This window comes from Mustela erminea, chromosome 10 (assembly GCF_009829155.1).
Source record: "Mustela erminea isolate mMusErm1 chromosome 10, mMusErm1.Pri, whole genome shotgun sequence".
In the NCBI taxonomy this organism is placed as follows: domain Eukaryota; kingdom Metazoa; phylum Chordata; class Mammalia; order Carnivora; family Mustelidae; genus Mustela; species Mustela erminea.
The window spans coordinates 100533158-100554170 of record NC_045623.1 but is presented as its reverse complement, the minus strand read 5'-3'; the positions used below and the strand labels follow the sequence as shown (position 1 = coordinate 100554170).

Genomic DNA, 21013 nt, shown 5'->3' with positions numbered 1-21013 from the left:
AGTGGGTTAAAGCCTCTGCCTTCGGCTGGGATCATGACCCCAGGGTCCTGGGATCGAGCTCCACATCGGGCTCTCTGCTCAACACGAAGCCTGCTTCCCCCTCTCTCTCTGCCTGCCTCTCTGCCTACTTGTGATCTCTGTCAAATAAACAAATAAAATCTAAAAAAAAAAAAAAAATCCCATTTAAATCAGGAGCTGAAGCAGCGTTTTCACACGGACACAACTGTCCGGCCGCTGTAATGAGACAGGACACATGCCGTGAGCCCCCACACTCATCGTCCCCCCCGACTCCTGTGCAACCGTCGGAGTGTGCAGCCTCTGGGCGGTGGTTTCTGCCTGTCCCGCGTCCCAGACGCAGCCCAGAGTGAGGGGCATGGCCAGAGTTGGGGCCAAGATTCCCTACCCGTGACAGAGATCTCGTGAGAGCCTACAGTCTAGAGCTGTGGTCCTCGGGATGTTATATGCTGGTAAAGAAAAAAGAGAGAGAGAAAGAAAGAAAAACAAGAAAGAAAGGGAAAGCGAGAGACGGTGGGAGGGGGAGGGGAGGGGAGGGGAGGGGAGGGGAGGGGAGGGGAGGGGAGGAAAAGAAACAGAGAGACTGACACAGGACTACAGCTTATAACTTTGCCCCGTAAGAACATTCAAAACATACACCATCATCATCACCACAATATCATCGTCAACATTTTATAAGAGAAACTTCTGTATGCCATCCAAGTTAGGACGTGCAGGATAAGATGAGAAGGGGAAACCCTTAAGAACCACTCAGGACGCTGCGCTCACTGTCCTCCCTTTGGAAGGGCCTGTGGATGCCTGGACAGACAACCCCGGGTCTGGGGCTGCCTCGGGGGGGTGCTGTCTGTGCTCTGTACTTCCCATTCCGCCTGGAGCCATTCCTGGGGGGAGGTCATGTCCTTATTCCTCAAGAGTAGATGTCTGCGAACAACAGCTCTGGGGCCACACCGCTCTTGCTATGCCCCCGCCCCATATATTTTTGGGAGTCAAGTCATACCGGAAGACGGCCAGGCCCATTGGTTTCCACGTGCTTGCGGGCCTTTTCCACTATAATGGCAGATTCAAGTAGTTACAAATCCCAAAAGATTTGCCCTCTGGCCCTTTTGAGGAAGTTTGTCAATTCCTGTTCAAAACTCAGGAAACTCCTCCTACGGGAAGTCTGCCCTGAATGCTACCTACGTTCCCCCTTTCCCTGAGTCAGGCTTCTCCTTCCTGAAACTTCATACATCCTCCACAGGGTGGGGAGCCCTGCCCACCATGTCTGCACGCACAGCTCCCAGCTTAGAGCCTGGCACACGGTGCACAAATATCACAAAAACCAAGAAAATCCAGAACAGGTCAGAAATGTCTAGGTGGGAAGGGTCCCAGTGTGTGATGCCCAGCCAGGGTCTGGAAGGCAGGCTGCGGATCTGTCAGAAAACCGATCAGAAGCCATTGACTTGTTTGTGATGAGGCCATAGGGACTGTTAGTCAAACACGCAGGTGTGTGGTGGACAACACCTTTCAAGGCTGGGGTCTGGAAACATTAACTTAATAGGTTCTTAGTGGCAAAAATGTTGGGCGCTACCAATTTTGATGACTTTTCACCCTTCTTCAGTGAAGTGCATTCAAAGATGTGAACTCCTCCTACTTCTTACAGATGTGGGGTTCCACAGATAGCCCCCAATCCTCCCTTCATTAGCCACAAGTGTTTTACGGAAAAACTTACATCCCATCACTCTTCAGCTCAGAACCCCTCCCTCTCAAGCATCTTCATCCTTCTCAAAATGCAACCCAAGATCCTTACTGCCTTCCCTCCAAACCCCTCACTCTACCTTTCTTGCCATTCCTTCAACACCCCAAGCACCGGCCTACCTCAGGGCCTTTGCACCTGCTCCCTCTACCCAGCTCATTCCTTCACATTCTTAGGGCCCCTGCCCAGGTGTCACTTTGTTGGAGATGCTCTCACCACCCCCACGATCATTCTCCACCTCCCCCCACCTGGCTTTATTTTTCTCCAAAACACCCAACCACACCTGCCATATTGCCTAGATATGTATTCGTTTGTTTTTGCTTCTCTGGCGCTCCCCACTCCAGTGTTGGCTCTGTGAGGTCAGGCTACTGGTTTTGTTCCCTGCTGTATTCCCAGTATCTAGAACTTTCGAAATATATTTTTGAATGAATGTATGAATAAAGATAGGATGGGAAAATGGCTTAGCGGTGCACCACAAGGAGCTTCCTAAGTCATCACTGCTGACAGACAGGCCATTCCCCCTAACTGATGATGCTGGACCAAAGTCCTTTTCCCCAAATTCATCAGCAGATAATTCTCTGTTCCCTCCAAGGAAAGAGAACCTTTACGTATTTTTCCCGTGCTTTTCCCTCTTGAGGGGTGGAAACTTGCAGTGCTCTTCAGGAACAGATGTTGTGGGAACAAAAAGCCCCCCACAAGTAGTGGGGGCACATCAGCTAACCCCCCTGGAGTCTTACCACATGCTAAGTGTCCTTCTAAGCATCCTGCACTGTCTATACTGCTTTAACCCACAAAGCAGACACTGGGACAAGTACGATGGTGACTCTGGCTTGCAGGTAAGGAAACCGAACCACTGCGTTACTTGCGTAAGGTTCTGCAGCGGAGAAATGGTAGAACCGTAATTCGGGATCAGGCAGTCTAACTACAGACCTGGGCGGTTGGCCGTTACCCACCCTTATTACCTTAAAAGGGCTTGCACAAATTACTTCAGGGGATATTAAGCCCCCAGTGGTTCATATCAGGACGCCGAGGCTGTACAGTGAATGTGCAGACCCGATCTGGAGCCCGTGCTGTCTCCAGCGGCAGCCCCTGCCCAGGGTACTTGGTGGAAAGAACACCCAAGGTCCTGCTTAAGGGTCTGGGTGTTGTCTTCCTCTCCTACAGCTGCCCTAACTAATTGTCACACACTGGGTGGCTTCAAGCAAGTTTATTCCCTCCCAGTTCTGGAGACCAGAGCCTGGAACTGAAGTGCCAGGAAGGCCAGGCTCCCTCCCTCGAGGTGGGGGAATGCGGCGTGGCCCCCTCCAGCTCTCGTGGCCCCAGAGATTCCTCGGGTTATGACAGCATGTCCCCACCCTCTGCCTCTGTCACGTCTCTCTCTTGTAAAAACACACCTGCCGTTGGATTTAGGGCCCATCCGAAATCCAGGATGAGCTCATCTCGAGATCTTTAGTTACCTCAGCAAAGACCCTTTCCCAATAAGTTCCCCTTCACAGGACTTGGCCATATCTCTTGGGGGGACACAACTCAACCCACTCCGGGTGTCTTATGTGTGACACATAAGTCACCTGCTGCCCTTGGGCCTCTCATCCCCCGTCTCCTTATCTGGAGGCTGCTCCCAGATCGCAATTTTGGGCCATCCCTTCCACTCCTTGAGGACCTCATGAAAATGCGTGTCCCTTTCCTGGCCCGGGGGGTCAGCACATGACTGACACTGGGCCACAGTCTCTCTGATTCGATAAACTGAATCCTGAGTGGCTTGACCACGAAGGGGGCCAGAGCGCTCCGTCCCGCAGCCCTGCCCCGCGGGAACCGTCCCCTGGAGACAGGCCTCCTTCCTTCAGCGGGATGGCTCGGCCCCCCGCCCCCCGGCCTGCTGCTGCTCTGTCCCCTTGACTGATGACTCCTCCCCCGCAGCTGACACCTTTGCTGGAGAGGGTGAAGAGCTGCCACTCTCCCGAAATAGACGGTGACACAGCGGATGGTAGATTGAGATTAATCTCTTGCCCCTTGCCAACAAACAGGCCAGCAGCCAGAGATCTCTGGGGCCCTCCCCGCTGAGCCAGCGTTCCCCACCCAACCCCAGACCTGCCTCACCCACACCAACGACAAGCTCTTCCAAGCACTTTTGTCATTAAAAATATATTTTTTTGTTTTCCCAACTCCGCGTAGGCAAAGCCTACGAATTCACAGGAAGAACAGAAAGGACCCACACATACATATTAACACGCTGGCTTATACCTTTCTCAATTTCTTCTGTGCATCTGCATACAGATATCACCCAGGTAGAAATATACTCTGCCGCTCTGTTGGGTAAGCACACTGGGAACCTCTTTCCATCCGACCAAGGTCATTGCCAAATGTCTTACTGATTGATTGATTGATTGATTGATTTTTAAGCAGACTCCACACCCAGTGCAGAGCCCCAGGCACGGCTTGAATTCACGACCCTGAGATCGAGACCTGAGCTGAGATCAAGAGTCAGACGCTTAACCAACTGAGCCACCCAGGCGCTCCCGCCCCCAAACATTATTTTAAATGGCTGCAGGCACTGTACTGTGTAGCTGAGCCATGATTTCCTTCTGCAATTCTAGGGCCCTTCCTGTTTTTTCCTTACTAGAAGCAAGGCCGCTATGGGCATCTGTATACACATTCTTAATTATCTCCCCACGATGCATTCCCACAAGCCGAGGACCGTCCCTGCCCTTGCGGCGACAATGGATTTTGTTACTCGTTCATCTTGGCTGATCTCGTAAGCCATAAAAGAGCATAGCTGCTGATGTAATCTGCATTTCCCTGACGACGAGTAGAACTCAATGTTGTATCATGGGCTCATGGGCCATTCGGAGTGGTTCTTCTGCAAACGGCCTGCCCAAAACCTACAATAAATGCTTCAAGGTGTGAGAAGGCCCCAGTGTCAAGGAGCGTTGGGGAGAGAGTGTGGCTGATTCTCTCAACCAAACTAGCCAGAGCAACAGCTCCCAGGGAAGGAGCCTCCCCTCCCATCTCTGGAGAAGGGACCAGCATGAAGGCCCTCTGGGGACCCCTGGGCATTCGCCCCACTGCTTGTGACCAGAGCTCACCCTGCTAGCACTCTCCTCTCCGACACTCTGGGGTCCGAGGGCTCCCTGTGGGCCAGGGGCTGGCTTCCAGAACTCCAAACCCAAAGAAGCAGGAGACAGAAAGAAGCAGCGTGTTCTTTCACAGGCCGGGACAGACTTCCAGACACGGCTTCCCGATTTTGCAGCCCTGTAGAAGGTTAGATCCAAAGGTATCTGCACCTGTCACCCCACCCCACATCTCCCTTTTATTGGACCTGAAGGTGCAGGTCCCATGGCTCCTTGCTACAGCCTCTTGGTGTCACAGAAGAAGATTTCGCAAGGAGGCACTCCTGCATGGACTGCAGGGGGTGCGGGGTGCTGGGAACACCAGCTCTAATTTTCTATAGTGCTGGCCCTTGTTCTCCACCATAACTTTCATTAAATATGGGCTGCGGCATCAGGGAAATTCCCAATTGTCCTCCCGGTCTCAGCCGCAGACACTTTGTCTGATTAAGTAATCAGCTGGCTTCCACCAGAGGAAGGGGCATCGCAGCATCAGGTCAAGGGCTCCTGCTTGGGACCGTCTCCACAGACCAGGTTCTGTAGAATGGGCAGCAGAGAGCAGTCAGTCCTACGCCAGGGTTGGGACTCCGCTATGCTACCCTCCAGCCTGACTGGCAGCCCTGGACCTCAGGACACCCACATTAGTCACTGCACGAGGATAGAACATCGATAGACTCACAGTGCCATTTCCCCAGCCTGTCCTCCTCCTGGTAAGAAATGAGCAGGGATGATCACTGAGGGCTGAAAATCTTTCTCTGCGAAGGCATGCATGCATCTCCACTACCACCACCAGCATCACTGTCACTGTCATCACCTGGACCATCACCACCATTATTACTTCCACCACCTGTCCCATGTCCACCATCTCCACCATGATGTCCACCACTTGGCCTGGTTCCACTATCTCCACCATGATGTCCCCCACCTGTCCCATGTACACCATCTCCACCACAATGTCCCCCACCTATCCTGGTTCCACTATCTCCACCATGATGTCCCCCAACCATCCTAGTTCCATCATCTCCACCACAATGTCCCCCACCTGTCCTGGTTCTACCATCTCCACTCTGATGTCCCCCACCTGTCCTGGTTCCATCATCTCCACCATGATGTTCCCCACCTGTCCCATGTCCACCCTCTCCACCATGATGTCCCCAACCTGTCCTGGTTCCATCATCTTCATCATGATGTCCTGCACCTGTCCTGAGTTGTGGGATGTTTGAAAGTGACCACAGGTCAGGGGGTGGAGGGAGGGACAGGGGTGTCATTGGAAACAACCTGGGCAGGCAGAGAGGCCCTCACCTTTATCTAAGGCTCTGTTTTCACATGTGGGGAAACAGGAAACCAGGAAAGGCCAAAGGAACCCAGACACCTCGAATGCAGCCTGCAAGACCTGTTTTGAATTTCTGGCCCACAGAACTGTAAGATCATAGATCTGTATGACCTTAAGGCCCTAATTTTGTGGGAATCTGGTACAGGAATAGTTTCCTATAACACAGCCCCCAAGATCACACAGTGATCTTGTCAGAGGCAGAGCCCCGCCTGGGAATGGACCCTCAGTCCCGAGGACCCACAGCGGTATCACACTGAGACATATTAGATGCTCAACGTGAGCCTCTGGAACTGGGGTCCTCGGGGAGGCAACACGGGCATAGATTTACGGCTGATAATAATAACAGCTGGTGTTCATTTGGGGCTTTCAGTGTGCCAGGAGCTGTGCCAATCTATGAATATTATTGTCCATATTTTACACACGGGACAACTGAAGCACAGAGAGGTTAGTTATCTGCCCTGGCTCACACAGCTAGTATATAGAAGAGCAGGGTTCAAGGGGTGGGGTCTCTAAATGCAAAGCCTGAGTTCTCACTCTGCCACATGCCCATCTGGTGACTGGTGAGCAATATGAGGGTACGGCAACCAGGAACTGGGGAGGGGGGCTGGACTAGACCTTTGTCTGTGTTTCACTAGTTCGCTGCGTGGCTTTGGACAAGTCACTTGATCTCTGAGCAAGTTTCCTACCTGAAAATGAAGAAGGATAAACTAGATCACCCCATAAGCTGAGCTTGGGTTTTCTGGAGCACGCCCTCCAAGAGAGCGGAGTTTTCGTCCAGGTCACTGCCACGGCCTTCCCGCTTGCAGCCGAACTCGTTTTCATACGTGTTTCGTCTGTTCCGGTTTCTGCGGAGACACTCAGGTGATCTTTGGATTCAGGCCAGGTTCCGAATCTGGAAAGCTCCCTGACCAAGTCTGGTTCTGAGCCCAAAGCAGAGGCTCTGGACCCGAGAGGTTGGGCTCACTGGGAGGGGACCCCCGGCTTCCGATATGAGAGTTGAGAAGCTGCGCAGGGGCCTGTGACGGACGGAGATCCTGGAGCCAATCTCTCCGGGTCACACCTCCACTCTGGCCAGTGACCCGGGCAGAGCTACATTAACCTGTCTGTGCCTTGGCTTTCTCACCTGTCCAATGGGGAGATATTGGCTGGAAATGTACTCCTTGGACAACACCAACAGACCTAGAGCTCTGCCGTCCCCTGGGGTAGCACCTGGTCACATGCTGACAAGGTCACATGTGTCCAGTCTGGACTGAGTTGTGCTGCAGGTGTCAAATACACCCCAGACTGTAAAAACTCGGTGTGCAAACACAATGGGAAAAGATCTCATGAATGACTTTTCCCCTGACGACAGGTTGAAAAAAATTAACCTTCCGGATCTGCTGGTTCAATAAAATATTAAAATTAATTTCATCTGTTCATTTGTGGCTCACTTAGTCTTTCCAATGGGTGGGGCTGCCCTGGGCTGCTTAGCTCAGGGCCTGGAACATGGTCAGACACTCTGTTAATGAGCTATGGGAATAGCCTGCTCGAGGCAGGGAGCAGAGAACACCCGATCAAATAAACAAGAGCCTGATTTTACCTTTAGTGCTTATTCCCCTTTAATCAAACGCAGCGGAGGGATTCGCTTTGACATCATAAAATCTGACTGACGGCTGGACACCATTTTGGAGGCTACTGAACCCCAGCTCCTGGGGGTTTGCTGGCCATCCTTGGTGTTCCTTGACCTGTGGACACATCGCCGTGACCTCCGCCTTCTCCCTGTTGGCGTGTGCCCCAATTGGCCCTATTTATAAGGACATCAGTCCTACTGGTTTAGGGCCCACCCTTGGGCCCGTATCCTAAGTAATTACATCTGCAGTGACCTTTGTCTTAATCATGTTTTTGACTTTCTGTGTTTTATTTAGCTTTGACATCTTTGGGCCCCTCCCAGGGTCTGCCACTTCCTAGAGACAGTAATCAACCAGCCTGAAAGCACATTTTTGCTAAGCAATCCATCCAGTCCCAGTCCACACCCCCATCCACATTTTTTTGTCAGATTCTTGCAGTCTGGAATTCTCGCCAGGGCCAGGGACTAGACACTAGGGGACCCCCCACCCCAACCCACAGCCTGCCCAAATTATTCAAACAAGCCAACCCTGCCCCTTCCTCCTGCAAAACCCACAATAAAGATTCTTGATTGCACTTTCCCGTCGGTCCCTCTGTCCCCTGACGGTCCTTGGTGTCTCCCTGCTTGGCTTGCACACTTCCTGTTTCTAGAGATCTGTATTAAACATCTTCCTTCATACAGTCATTTCTGTGTCTGCATGTCTCACCACATCTGATTAAAACAAGCCCCAGCTACATTTAAAATAACCCTATCGCCAAATAAGGTCGTAATCTGAAATACGAGGGCTTGAGATATGAAGTAATCAGATCTGAGTACATATGATTTTGGGGAGACACCATTTAACCCGTAGCATCCCCTGCCATCATTCCTTGCTCAAGAGTCTTTAAGAGCTCCTCAAGTCCGGGTCCCAGCCGGCGAGCACGGCCCACCCAAGCCCACCCAAACCCAGTTATTTGAAGGGAGTCCAACAAAGGGGCTATTTACAAAGGCGTGGACTGGCCTTCAGAAGTCAACAAAGTGCGTGCAGTCCCCAGAGCTCTCCCACTGGGGAGGGGCAGCCTTCCCTGAAGGTATAAGTGGAGTGGGCAGTTATCCGAACCTGGAGAAGCAGGAAGACAGAGGTGTGGCTAATGTAGATGTGTGCACCTGTTTGTCTGTCGCGGGTCATATTAATAGAGGTAAGGTCGGGGAGGAGGAACATAATACTTGGGCATTGTACCAACACAGAAGAGCACAGGGAAGAAAAGGAAGAAGTGAAAAACTCTATGCCATTCTGGAAAAGGCCAACCATGGAGGCAGTAAAAAGGTTAGAGCTTCCAAGAGAGGGGGCTCAGGAGGGACGGGAGGGGAATAGACAGGTGGAGCGCAGGACATTCTTAGAACAGTAAGATTACCTGTATGATACCATGGTGGTGGATGCCCAACACTAACCGCCTGTCCAAACCTATCTGTACATCACCAAGAGGAAAGTCAAGCATAAACTGTGGGCTTCCATTAATACTAACGTAATACTATCAATCCTAGCTCCTCAATTGTAACATAGGGACCACACTAAGGCAAGGGTCAGTAATAGGGAAACTGAGGGTGAGGGGGCCTATGGGCACTCTCTGCATTGTCTGCTTAATTTTCCAGAAACCTAACACTGCTCTAAAAAGTAGCCTATTGAGGCGCCTGGGTGGCTCAGTGGATTAAGCCTCTGCCTTTGGCTCGGGTCATGATCCCAGGATCCTGGGATCGGGCCCTGCATCGGATTCTCTGCTCAGCAGGGAGCCTGCCTCCTACTCTCTCTCTGCCTGCCTCTCTGACTACTTGTGATTGTTCTGTCAAATAAATAAATATAATCTTGAAAAAAAATAAAAATAAAAAGTAGCCTATTTTTTAAAATAAAATAAAACCACTCTTTCAGCCAGAGAAAATCACCAGTGGCACTTGACTACCTACTCTTTCCAGCCATTTTTTTTTTTTAAAGATTTTATTTATTTTTCAGAGACAGAGGGAGAGAGCATGAGCGAGCACAGGCAGGCAGAGAGGCAGGCAGAGGCAGAGGGAGAAGCAGGCTCCCTGCCGAGCAAGGAGCCCGATGTGGGACTCGATCCCAGGACCCTGGGATCATGACCTGAGCCGAAGGCAGCTGCTTAACCAACTGAGCCACCCAGGCGTCCCTCCAGCCATTTTTCTTTTTTTTTTTTTTTTAAAGATTGATTGATTGATTGATTTAACAGAGAGCGACACAGCGAGAGAGAGGAGCATAAAAACATGCTGTCGGTTCCATTCCCACCCACCCTTCTCCCATGGCTCCTACTTGTTGCCCCGAGGGGCATCTGGGGTGATCTAGAGCAACTGACAGAGGGACGAGACCCGCAGGCCCCACTGCTAGCTATGGACGGAGTCAGGACGAGGAACCCGATTCCTGCCTCTTTGGTTTAGGTTCACCTCTGAGAACCTTCCCTTTAATCTCAAGGGGCCCCCAGCTCCCTCAAGGTCCTGACTCGTGCCCTGGGCACTTATCCCATAACCAGCCCCAAGGATAGGGGAGATGGGGCCCCAGGCCGTCCCTGATCAGCAGCCTCTGAAGCGCAGGGACCAGGCTGCGAGCCAGCAGCGAGCACACGGTCCCCGTCTATGTGGATCTTCGGACACTTGGGGTCTGACCGTCAGTGCTGAAACCCAGTGGGACCTGTGAGGCTGTGAGCATCGCTGGGCTGTTCCCAGGGGCCCCGGGAACGTTAGGGGACGTATCTGCCATCAGACAGTGCACTGGCAGCAAAGCCATGGTCACGGATGCCTCGCGGTGGCCTGCCCAGCCCCCTCCCTAAACTCTGCCCCATGCCCCGGCCCCTGTGTACGCGTCACCGCAGCCATCCCCTCCCCTGCCGGCACCGAGAGGGGTGCAGCGGAGCCAGATGCAGCCTCCTCCTGGGACCAATAGCGCTCCGGGCCTCAGTGGGTCTCCTGGTTGGAGCAGCGTGGTTTTGCCACGTGCGTGAGAACGTAGAGAAAGAAGAGAACGAAGAAGTGTGAGAGGCAGAGAGGAGAGCAGGAGAGAGGGGTGCGCCCGCAGCCTCACCGAGCTCCTTCCGCACTGGGTGTGGCCCCAGGGGCTGGGGACACAGCCGCGAGCGGACTGATCTCTGGGAGCGTGTGTTTCCGCAGGGACACAGATATCTTGTGGACAAGGGAACGTGGCCCTCAGGGAGTGCTGTGACATACATTCCACCAAGATGTGTTCGGGGTGGTGCGGGACGGCCCAGGCAGGGTGGTCAGGGAAGGCTTCTCGGAGGTGGGGACATCTGAGTGGAGGCCTGAGGGAGACTGTGTGGCTGTCCACTGGAGAAGGAAATGTCCTAGTGGGAGAGGGAGCTGCAGGTTCGGAGGTCCTGGTTGACACTGGACCTTGGCATGCTGCAGGGACAGACGGGGGTCCGTGTGGCCAGGGGAGGGTGTGAAGCAGGGACGGACAAGGAAGTGGGGGAGGCTTGTGGGGCTGAGCGGGGGCTGCGGAAGCCATCAGAAGGCTTCCAAATGTGCCATACACCGTACCAGCCTCTGGGCATTGAAGGATGAAAAAGACACATTCTGTGCCCTCCACACAGGCTTGACAGACCCGGGACCTGGCCACGTCATGCCACAGTCACAGCGATATTATGGGATCCAGTAAGGTCACTCAGGAAAGGCTCCCCACCTGGCCTTGGGGGCCCAGAGGTTTGGAGGCTGGAAGGCTAAGTAGAAACCAGGAAGGTAAAGAAGGAAAAGTAGGGACGGGGAGGGAGAGCGGGAGGCAAGAATCCGGGCACCTGTGACAGCCCGGGCAGAGGCCTGAGAGCAGGAGCCCAGGACAGAGCCCCAGGACCGCATCATGCCCCCGGGACAGACACGGTACCCCGCAAAGGCACCCGATCCAGGTCCTCACGACAGATGTACCCACGGCTCCTGCTGCCAGGTCATCGACACTGCCAGCCCGGAGGTGACCAGGCCTGCCCAGCCCAGCCTTCCACACCACACGGAATTCCGCAGGATTCTGGGAGAACGGAAACTGGTCCACCCCGGGCTGTGGGGCCTCCTGCTCTGGGGCTGAGTCATGCAGCAGTGACACGGGCCTCTCCAAAACAGATCCCCGGCTGTGTCCCCCGGGGGCTGCCCTGGATGGGCAGGAAAGTGAGTCCACTGGACCCCGTCACCCAGCAACGAGGCCGCCCTTCGGGTTAACTGACAGTACGGCTCAAGCATGTGACATTTTCAGAGAGATCCAGTGTTTGGGACGGAGTCGCAGGACTCGGCTGGGCTCCCTGGGAGCCAACAAGACAAGACGAGGTTGCCTTAGGTCACGTTCACGGCTCACTTTCCACCGGGACTCCAGAGCCTGGGGCCCGCCAAAGCCGACACTCGACCCGGACACCGGTAATGATGGGAAAGGTGACACCCCGTGACTCCACTCTAATTAAGAGACGTGTTAAAACGCATTAGCTCATGCACGCAGGACAGGTACAGACCTGTCAGAGGCACGAGAGAGGTCACGCGCAAGAGGGCGTAAGACCCCTGTCTGCCTCTGCTGCGAACATGATTTTCTCAGGCGTATAAACACACCCTAAACATCCACCCGACTGGTCAGATTAAAGCAATACGATGTCGCTGTTTTGCCTCCCAAATAGAAAACATGTTTCCAAGTAATAGCACACCACACCGGGAAAGAGATGGCGAGACAGGTCTTCCCCATTCGCCAACGGCACCAGCTGCCCGGGGCGCAGTTAGGCAAACACATTACTAGGGGTTTAAAATAACCATCAACCCTCACCCCGCAGGTCCACTTCAAAGAATTCATCCCAGAGAAATAAAATACCAAGAGGCACCCCCAAGCTTTACGCATATGGGAGGTTTGGTTTAGCATTGTTTATGTACAAAAATAAATAAATAAAGGAAAACAAGCCCCATTTCTGACAACAGGAGGGGTTCAACTAAGAGACCCATAAAATGACGTATTACGTGGCCATGAAAGGTTACGTTTTCAAAGAACTGTAATGGAAGGAAGTTCTTGCGGCTCAATAAGAGAAAAAAAAAACAGTAATAAGATCTACAGTACCACAGCAATTTGTTTAAAAATGTATATGCACGTAAGAATAAAACCGGAATAAAACACAGCAAAGCTTTAATAGCGGTGGGATTCGGGGTGGTTTCTGTTCCCTTCACGATACTTCTCTACATTTCCCACATATACAAGGAGACTGTTATGTTGTAGTTAGGGAAATAAAACTGCTTTGATTTCTAAAGGGAAAGAAATAGAGTCACCTTGGAGTCACCTGGGAGAAAGGACCCGTGTTACCTCCAGCAAGCATCAGCACTGGTCCGTTCGGCTGAAATACTGGTTACTTGGCGGTATGACAAGACGACCCCACTTGTCCGACTAAGCCAGGCCCTCATGGTGTTGGACATGAGAAAAGGAAGTGGGGTTACTGGCGGGGGGGGGTGGGCAGCTCCCCCAGGGAGCGGTCAGTCGGGCCGGGAAGAAGGGGTTCATCATGGAACCCTTTCAGGACCTCGCTGCCAGGACACCCCTTCTTAGTGAGGGGTTTAGGAACCCACAGGGGTTGAGCCTTCAAATGCTTGAATGCTCCAGGCCCTCTAGGGGACCTTCTCCAGGAGGCTGTCCCCTAAGGGGCCAGGGCTACAGACCCAAAGCATGAGCTGTGGCCTCCGGTTACTCCTTCCTGGCCCCCAGCCCAGCCTTCCCCATAGCTACGTGTGTCAAATCTTGGGGTGCAAGATGAGGTCAGGTCTCTTCGGTGGTACTGCGGGCTTTGACGTGCAGGCCACGTGCATCGTGGTTAGAGAGAGAAGGGAAGGAAGGTGCCTGGGCAGTTGGGCCTCCCACTGGGACCGGCACACGCCTCCCCTGTGACCCACTCTGGGGCGTGGTGCAGGCTGTCACCTGGGTCATCTACTCACTCTGTGCACCTCTGAAGCCCATCACAGAGGCAGCCCCACCTTGCCTGTTGCTATGGTTTCTCAAACCCAGTAGCCATGCCTTCTTGTAGCTCCCGTAGCGACACTGGGGATGGGTGAGATGTCCCATGACCCCAGAGTCCCGAATGGTTTGGGCACTCTGCCCTCACTCTGCTGCACCGAGACACGGCCCCCTACATTCCTGCAGAGGGGTCTCTAGAGGGACCTGGTCTCCCCAGGCCCTCAACTTCCCAATCCTTAATATGATGACAATATTCCCTTCCCTTGAAACCAGACAATTTTAGAGTTAGAAGGAGCCTTGAAATCCTCCTACCCACACTCCTTTGCTTGCCAAAATAAAAAAATCTCAGAGATGTTTCTCTTGGTTCAGCTTCTGAACCAAGACAAGACCTTGGGTTTCTAGAGATGAACCAAAAGGCCCTCTCACCTCCAAGCGGTTCTCAAGCTTCAGGGTACACTGCAAGCCCGGGGTGGGGACGGGGTCGAGATTAAAAATGCAGACCCTGGGCCTCACCCCCCAAGAACCCATTCAATAGGCCTGAGGGGAGCACAAGAATCTGCATTTCACCCTAGTTCCTGTGTGTCTTCATTCCCCAACCCCCACCCCCCCGGGCTCCTATAAGGAAACTGGGTACTAGGCCTGCAGGGAAAAGCTTTAAAGCCCAAGGGTGTTAGCCAGCTGCTCCCCATCTCCCCCAAACACTCCCCACCCTCCCCCCTCTACTCCACGGCTCACCTGAGTGATTTCCAAGGACCCTTGCTTCCAAGTCTGGAGTCCTAACTACTTAAAGAGAGATGGTCGCTGTTGCAAATTGCCTGGAATCCACTATCTCACGGGAGAACCACCAGCCCAGGTGAAGGATCTGGGGCTGGGAGGAGGTCCGCCAGCTGCGACCCGGGGCACTCGGAGATTGGGAGGGGGCAGGGTTGGGGACAGCCTCTCCCTCCCTCCTGATCTATCAGAAAGAATTAGGTGTAGGGTCAGACACTGCTGAGTGCACTCGTCTCAGCCAGGGACTGCATGACACCATGACCTTGTGCAAACCACTTCCCTTCTTGGCACCTTGGTGGATAAACGGTGGGTTAAGTTGCCTGCCAGTGGGTTATGTTACCTGCCAGGCACAGCTGAATGAAAGGGGATGGCACCTGTCCATTACCAAGTGACATCCATCACAAGGTCAGGCCACCAGGTAAAATATAGGATGGCATATTTTATGCTGAATCTCAGAAAACGGCAAATAATTTTGTGTGTAAGTATATCCCAAATGTTGCATGGGACATACTTATACTAAAATAGGATTTGATGTTCATCTGAAATTCAGAGTTAACTGGGCATCTTGGGGGGGGGTTGGTGTTTCTAGTTTGTTTTCTTATTTTAGGTTTGTTTGCTTTGTTTGGTGCTAAGTCGGCGGAGGGGCATTTCGGCAGGCGTTCCCTTGCCCTCTTCCTTCAGCCCCAGCGCCAGGGAGACAGATCCTCCCGAGTCCCCAGACCCGGCCCTGCTTAACCCCCGAACGAGCCTGGATGGAGGGGGTCTGTTGCCTCCAAGGCATCCCTTCCTCCCCGCCGGGGTGTGTTCCGTGACGGAGTGCTCCCATCAGCATGGAGACCGCACAGGAGGCTCGCCTGGCAGACGAAGGCATTTCTGTAACTGTCCGAGCCAGTCAAGGTCACTTGCTCTGCTCCGTCCTGCTTCTCTGGGGGAGGAGGGAACGGGGAGGCGAGAACAAGGCCACCAGGACGGGATCCCTTTGCTTCTGCCTTTGAGTCCCCTCTCCTGGGAGAGGCAGGGCCCTTGCCTAGAAAACCCTGGGGCTTAGGCCTCATGGAACCCCATGTTCCTTGGCAGGAAGTGGGTGGCCACATGGTAGGGGGAGGAACCTGTGTCCGCCAGCTGTTGTTAACCCTCTGTGCTGTCACCCCTCTGGGCCTGCCAGTCAGAAGAAGATCGTAACAGCAGCACTAACACTTAGACCGTGCTGCGGTGTGTCAGACACTGTTCTAAGAACCTCATAAATAATACCTTTTTAACCCTCCCAGCAACCCTAGGAGGGGGGCACCAGCATCCTCTCCATTTCACAGATGAGGAAATGGGGGTGTGGAGGGGGTGACACAGCTAGCAAGAGGCCGAGGCAGGATCTGAACCAAGGCTGGGCCCTCACCCACTTTGCGCGGCGCCTCTCGGAAGATAGAAGGAGCGCAAGGCAGGACGAGGAGGGAAGAGGCGACGGGACGGGTGTCCAGCAAGCGCCGAGGCTGTGCTAAGCAATCCCGCACCCCCGACGGGGCTGATCTCACTCACACCTCGCCGCAAACAAGGTGTGGGATCCTGTTCCGGCATGCTGAAGTCGGAGGGAAACTGAGGCTCCAAGAGAAGCGTAAGCGGCAATCAGAACTCAGCTGTCTTGCGTCAAGGCCCGTGCTTGTCCCCTCGCTGCCCACCTGGCTCTGGTTCATGGTTCTCTGGACACTGCTCTGGCCGCACACGTGGCAGCCCGCAGTGAGGCCGCAGCTGCTCTTGGCACACACAGACTCCAACCACCCTCGAGGTGCCTGAAGTCCTCGTGCTCCCTTCTCGCTGCCTCCGTCTCTCCCCACGGAACCGGACCAACCCTCAACCAGGGTCAGGACACTGGTCCTTGCTCTGAGCCTGTCCATTCTTTCCCCCAGCCACACATCCCCACCTGGTGTCCGCTTTTCTTCCCTCTATCATGGGCCGGCCGTCTGAGGAATAACATCGTACAGTCTCACTGGTCTTTGCATTCACCCGGGTTGGCTGGTTTTGATCCTGACGACCACCAGGTCAGACGGACCACCTGGTGTTACCCATGTCCTATTTTCATACAGGAAGAAGATGGGGCTCAGAAAAGTTAAGGGTCCTGGCCAGACTCACCCAGTCTTTCCACCAGGACACAAACCTCTGTCTTCCGACTCTACGACCAGGACTGTGTAGGGATCTCAGAAGTCAACCAAAGCATTTTAGAAATGAGAAGTCAGAATCCCAGACAGGACATATGGCCTGTTCAAGGTCATAGCCATCCATCCGTAGCAGAACTGAGAATGAAGTCTGCAGCTTTGAACCCTATAGCACCTTGCCCTCAAGCGAGAACACATGGAACTAATGAGACCCACTCAACTAACGACAGAGGTTAATGATGCCCATTCCACCCAAAAGCAAAGACAGGAGAGATCAGAACCAAGGCACACTCCCTTCCACGGTGAGGTGTTTATCTGGACACTCTTGTCTCCAGAACAGTCTTCTACTGGGGCAGGGAAGGTGAATGAGGGCAGGTCAGACCTTTTTAGGACTTGCTCCCCTGGTAGAGGCAGCCCGGGCTGACGATGCCAGTTCAGGGGCGTGATGGCCCCGATGCCTGGGGTTCGTGCTTAGTAAAGTGCGGAGTGAAGAAGGGACCACAGGAATTCAGGGCATAGAGGAGCAACATCCTCAAGATCCAGGAAGTGAAAAAAAAGATATAGCAAAGTTCAATCCACATCTATGTCACTTTTTATAACATGTGCCTTACAGCTCTGGGTCCTATTCTGTCAAACCCTTGGGGACAAGATCACTTGGGACTGAGGCCCACATGCCTACCCCTGGAAGCCTGGGATCCACGGGACAGTACGGACATTCTGCCTGCTCCCCGTCCTGGGCTCATCTCTATGGATGCTGGGGTACCCTCTTCTCGGCTCTGCCTCTGCTTCCCTCCGCTGGGCTTTCCACGGCCCCTTAACAGATGTGCCCTCTGTGTTTCCATCTGCCAAAGGGATGTGTATGTCCATCCGTGTCACCACTGGAAAAGCAACCAGGAAAGCAAAGGGTGCACCAGCCTGCTAAGGTTTTCGCGTTCAGCTTTTCACATCTGGGCTGAAAAACCACAGAGCTGCAAATCTTTACTGCATCACCGGCTTTTAGCGGGCTGCCAGTATTCTTCACCAGGAATATTTCTCATCACTTTTGGATGGAAGAACAAACCTGGGAGCTCAGAAACAGACCTGCTCGGGCTCTGGAAGCTACTGGAGAGCCCCTAGAATTGGCTGGATCTTTCGATGTTCCATGTAGCAAGAATAGCGCTCAGCCTTTCCCACACGGGAGGGTGTCTTCCACTTAGGAGGGGCCCATAAATAACCTGCACCCACCAGTCCTGGGACCCAAAGCCCAGTGAGTTGGTCTCAGACATGGGTAACAGAAAAAGGGAGGTCCCTAACTTCGGAAACTGAGCTGCTGGAGAAACAGGTGGAGAAGCATGGCATCAGGGCTCAGAAACTCCAGAGAATCCAGATGTGAGCCTCCCCACCCACTTTCCCTGGAGGACTCCCAGGCAAAGTTCAGGCTGGAAATCTGCCAGGCTTATACCTGAGCAACCGTCCTGGGGCAGTTTCTCCTATGCACCCGAGCTGGCCTTCCAGACCTGACCCAAGACCCCTGCCCCCCCCCCCATGCTCCCTGATCCCCGTACCCTCCCATCCCCAGCCCGGTGTGTAGCCCAGCCTGCCTGCAGGCTCACCTTTCGGCAGCTTGGACGCGTTGTCCTGGATCCAGGAGAAGAGGTGGGCAAAGTCGCAGTCGCAGAGCCAGGGGTTCCCGTCTAGGCGCAGGGTGCGCAGCGCGGGCAGCGCGGCCAGGGCGGCCACGTTGAGGCTGCGCAGATTGTTGTCGTTGAGTTCCAGCACCTGCAGCGACTCCAGGGTCTCGAAGGCGTCCTCGTGCACGCCCGCCAGCTTGTTGTTGGCCAGGCTCAGCTTGACCAGCCTCCCCGCCGAGCGGAAGGCGCCAGCGCCCAGCTGGGTCAGGTTGTTGTAGCTGAGGTCCAGGAAAGCCAGCTTGGCGGAGCCGCTGAACGTGCCCTCCTCCAGCGAGCGCAGCGAGTTATTTCTGAAGTCCAGGTACACCAGGTCGCCGTAGAAAATGAAGAAATCCTCGGGGATGTGCTGGATGCGGTTGCCTGCCACCAGCAGCTTGCGCACGTCCAGGGGGAAAGGGTCGGGCACGCTGGGCAGCCCGCGATCGCGGCAGTCCACGGTGTGCGGGTCGGTGCAGGCGCAGCCCGCGGGGCACGCGTGTCCGGGTCGGAGCAGCAGCAGCAGGAGGAGGCTGCAGAGCTCGAGCGTGGCGGCGGCGGCGGCGCGGCCGGCGGGGGAGCGGGGGGCGGCGCGGGGACGCATGGCCGGGGGAACCTGAGCGAGCCGCGGCGACACGGACCGGGCTCTCGGAGCGAACCCTGGCGCGGGGCGGCGCGCGGGGTCCCGGCTGCCAGGCGCTGGGAGCTGGAGGGCGGCGGGGGACGGCGTGCGCCCGGGCGCGCGGGGGCGACCGAGCGCAAGGCGCACGGACTCGGGGAGTCCGGGGCAGCAGGGACCGAGACGGAAGAGTCGGGGAGGGAGGGGCGAGGACTCGCGAAGGACTTACCGGGACAGGAAATTAACCCGCTGGAAAATCCCAGGGAGAGGCGGGGAGCGATAGAGGTGGCCGAGTGGCCAGCGCCAAAGCGGCCCCACCCGGGCAGCTTTTTTCTGAGACCGGGTAATAAGACCTGTCGCATGGACTTGGCCAGGAGGGCTCGACGACTAAGTTCGGTTACCGAGCGCCCCCCACGCCAGCGATTTCCAGAGGGCGTGTTGGGGGCCTTGCCCCGCACCCCAGCGCCCTCCTGGTGCCAAAGAGCGCTCCCCGTGCGCCAACCCCATTGCCAAAGGGAGCCTGGGTCCCTCTGGCTCTGTGCCCAGGGCAATCCCTGCGGGCTCTAGAGCCGCTGACCTAGGATTGGGCGGAGCTCCTGAGTGGCTCGTTTTTCCCTCCTCACTCCGCCCACCCGCACTTGACCCATCTCAGGGAGGCACTAGGGGTCAAGTGAGGCAGGCAGCAATGGCCTGAAGGAAGCCTGGGCTTGTCAGCACTTTCCATGCTGGCTGGAGCCTGTCAGGAACCGGAATCCCCCCTGGCAGGATTAGACCTGGCTGCTGGTCTACCAGAGGCCCAAGGGAGAGGCACTGCGGGGGTGGGGGTGGGGGGGACACAGGAGTCTGGCTCCCAGTGGTGAGGCCTCTTCCAGGGCCTCCACCTCTAGGGGAACCCTGTGTCCCATCTGTGGAATGGGAAAGGGTAATAAGTATGATACTGGCAGGAGATTTCCCTCCAGGGAACACTACTCTCAAGCCAAACTCCTCCCCCCCCCACCCCCCAGCTCCATTAGAAATGGTTGAGAGGTCCCCACAGAGCCACCAAGAGTTTTCCCTGCTGCTGGCTATTTTGGTCCAAATACCGTGGAATTGATAAGCTCCCACGGAACCAAAATAACCCAAGGAACAGCTGTTGGGCAACGGGCCCCCAGAGACCCTGCCCTGGTCCCTGGCCCCCACACAGATGGGTAAAGGCTCAGATTCTAAAACCATAAGAGCTAAGCCTCAGCTTTTTTCCAAAGGTACATGCAGTTTCGATGCCTTCCGATGGATCAAAAACCTGAGCCTCTGGGACCGAGCCAACAGCTCAATAGATGACAGGTGTTTGCAGAAGACCGGGGTGGGGGGTGGGGAGGAGGGTAGGTGGAGAGTTCCAGGGAACAGCTCCTGGGGTCCTCCAGCCCATTTCCTGCTTCTTCTCTGAGCCACCATGCCAGACCTTCGGAATCCTCTATCTGTGCCCCTACTTTCCCAGGGTCCCCCGCTTGCCTTTATCATCCCCAGGTGCAGAGGATCCACCCCGACTCTGGCATCATCCCCTTGAAGTGGCAGATGCGGGAGCGGGGGGGATCATCTCAATCCTCCTAGAGTGGGGGAGCGTACCCCAGGCTGCATACATGATGTGTTACTTCAGTCTCAGACAAAGCACAGGCAGGTGGCAGAATAAAAAGGTCCCCCTGTTGCAGCTCTCCAGGAGTGCCCCGCACCCATCTGTGACACTCTCCACCTCTCCAGTCTCAGGCTTGGTTTCGGCTGCTCACTCCGGTACTGAGGAGAGCCTCTTTATCCCTGGCTTGGGCCCTCAGGATCACAGCTTCATGGCATCTGTGTTTGACTGGGTTCCCAGCTCACACGTGCGGACCCGTGCCCCTGTGTGCCTTTGTGGGCACCAGCTCTTCCTGCCAAGGAGTCTGGCTGGCTGCGGCCCTGGCCTGGGAGTCAGGCTCCTGAACCTGGTCCTGGCCCCACTGCTAGTCACAGAAACGTTCATGGGCTACCTGATCTCCCCTGGGAAACATTTCTTAGCCTGGGGTCCCTGGACTCCTTGGCAATGAACACTTTTCTGAATTTAAAAAAAAAAAAAA

General features: G+C 54.8%; 1 protein-coding gene across 2 annotated transcripts in view; it reads right to left on the bottom strand.

Moving 5' to 3' along the window:
- LRRC38 (leucine rich repeat containing 38) overlaps positions 1 to 19045 on the bottom strand; it is a 28342-nt gene extending 9297 nt beyond the window's left edge. For both annotated transcript variants that reach the window (XM_032303121.1, XM_032303122.1), the window contains exon 1: positions 18257 to 19045. In XM_032303121.1, the coding sequence (XP_032159012.1) occupies positions 18257 to 18914 (658 nt within the window). In that variant the 5' untranslated portion in view covers positions 18915 to 19045. The remainder of the gene's footprint in view (positions 1 to 18256) is intronic.
- Positions 19046 to 21013: the final 1968 nt, after the last annotated feature.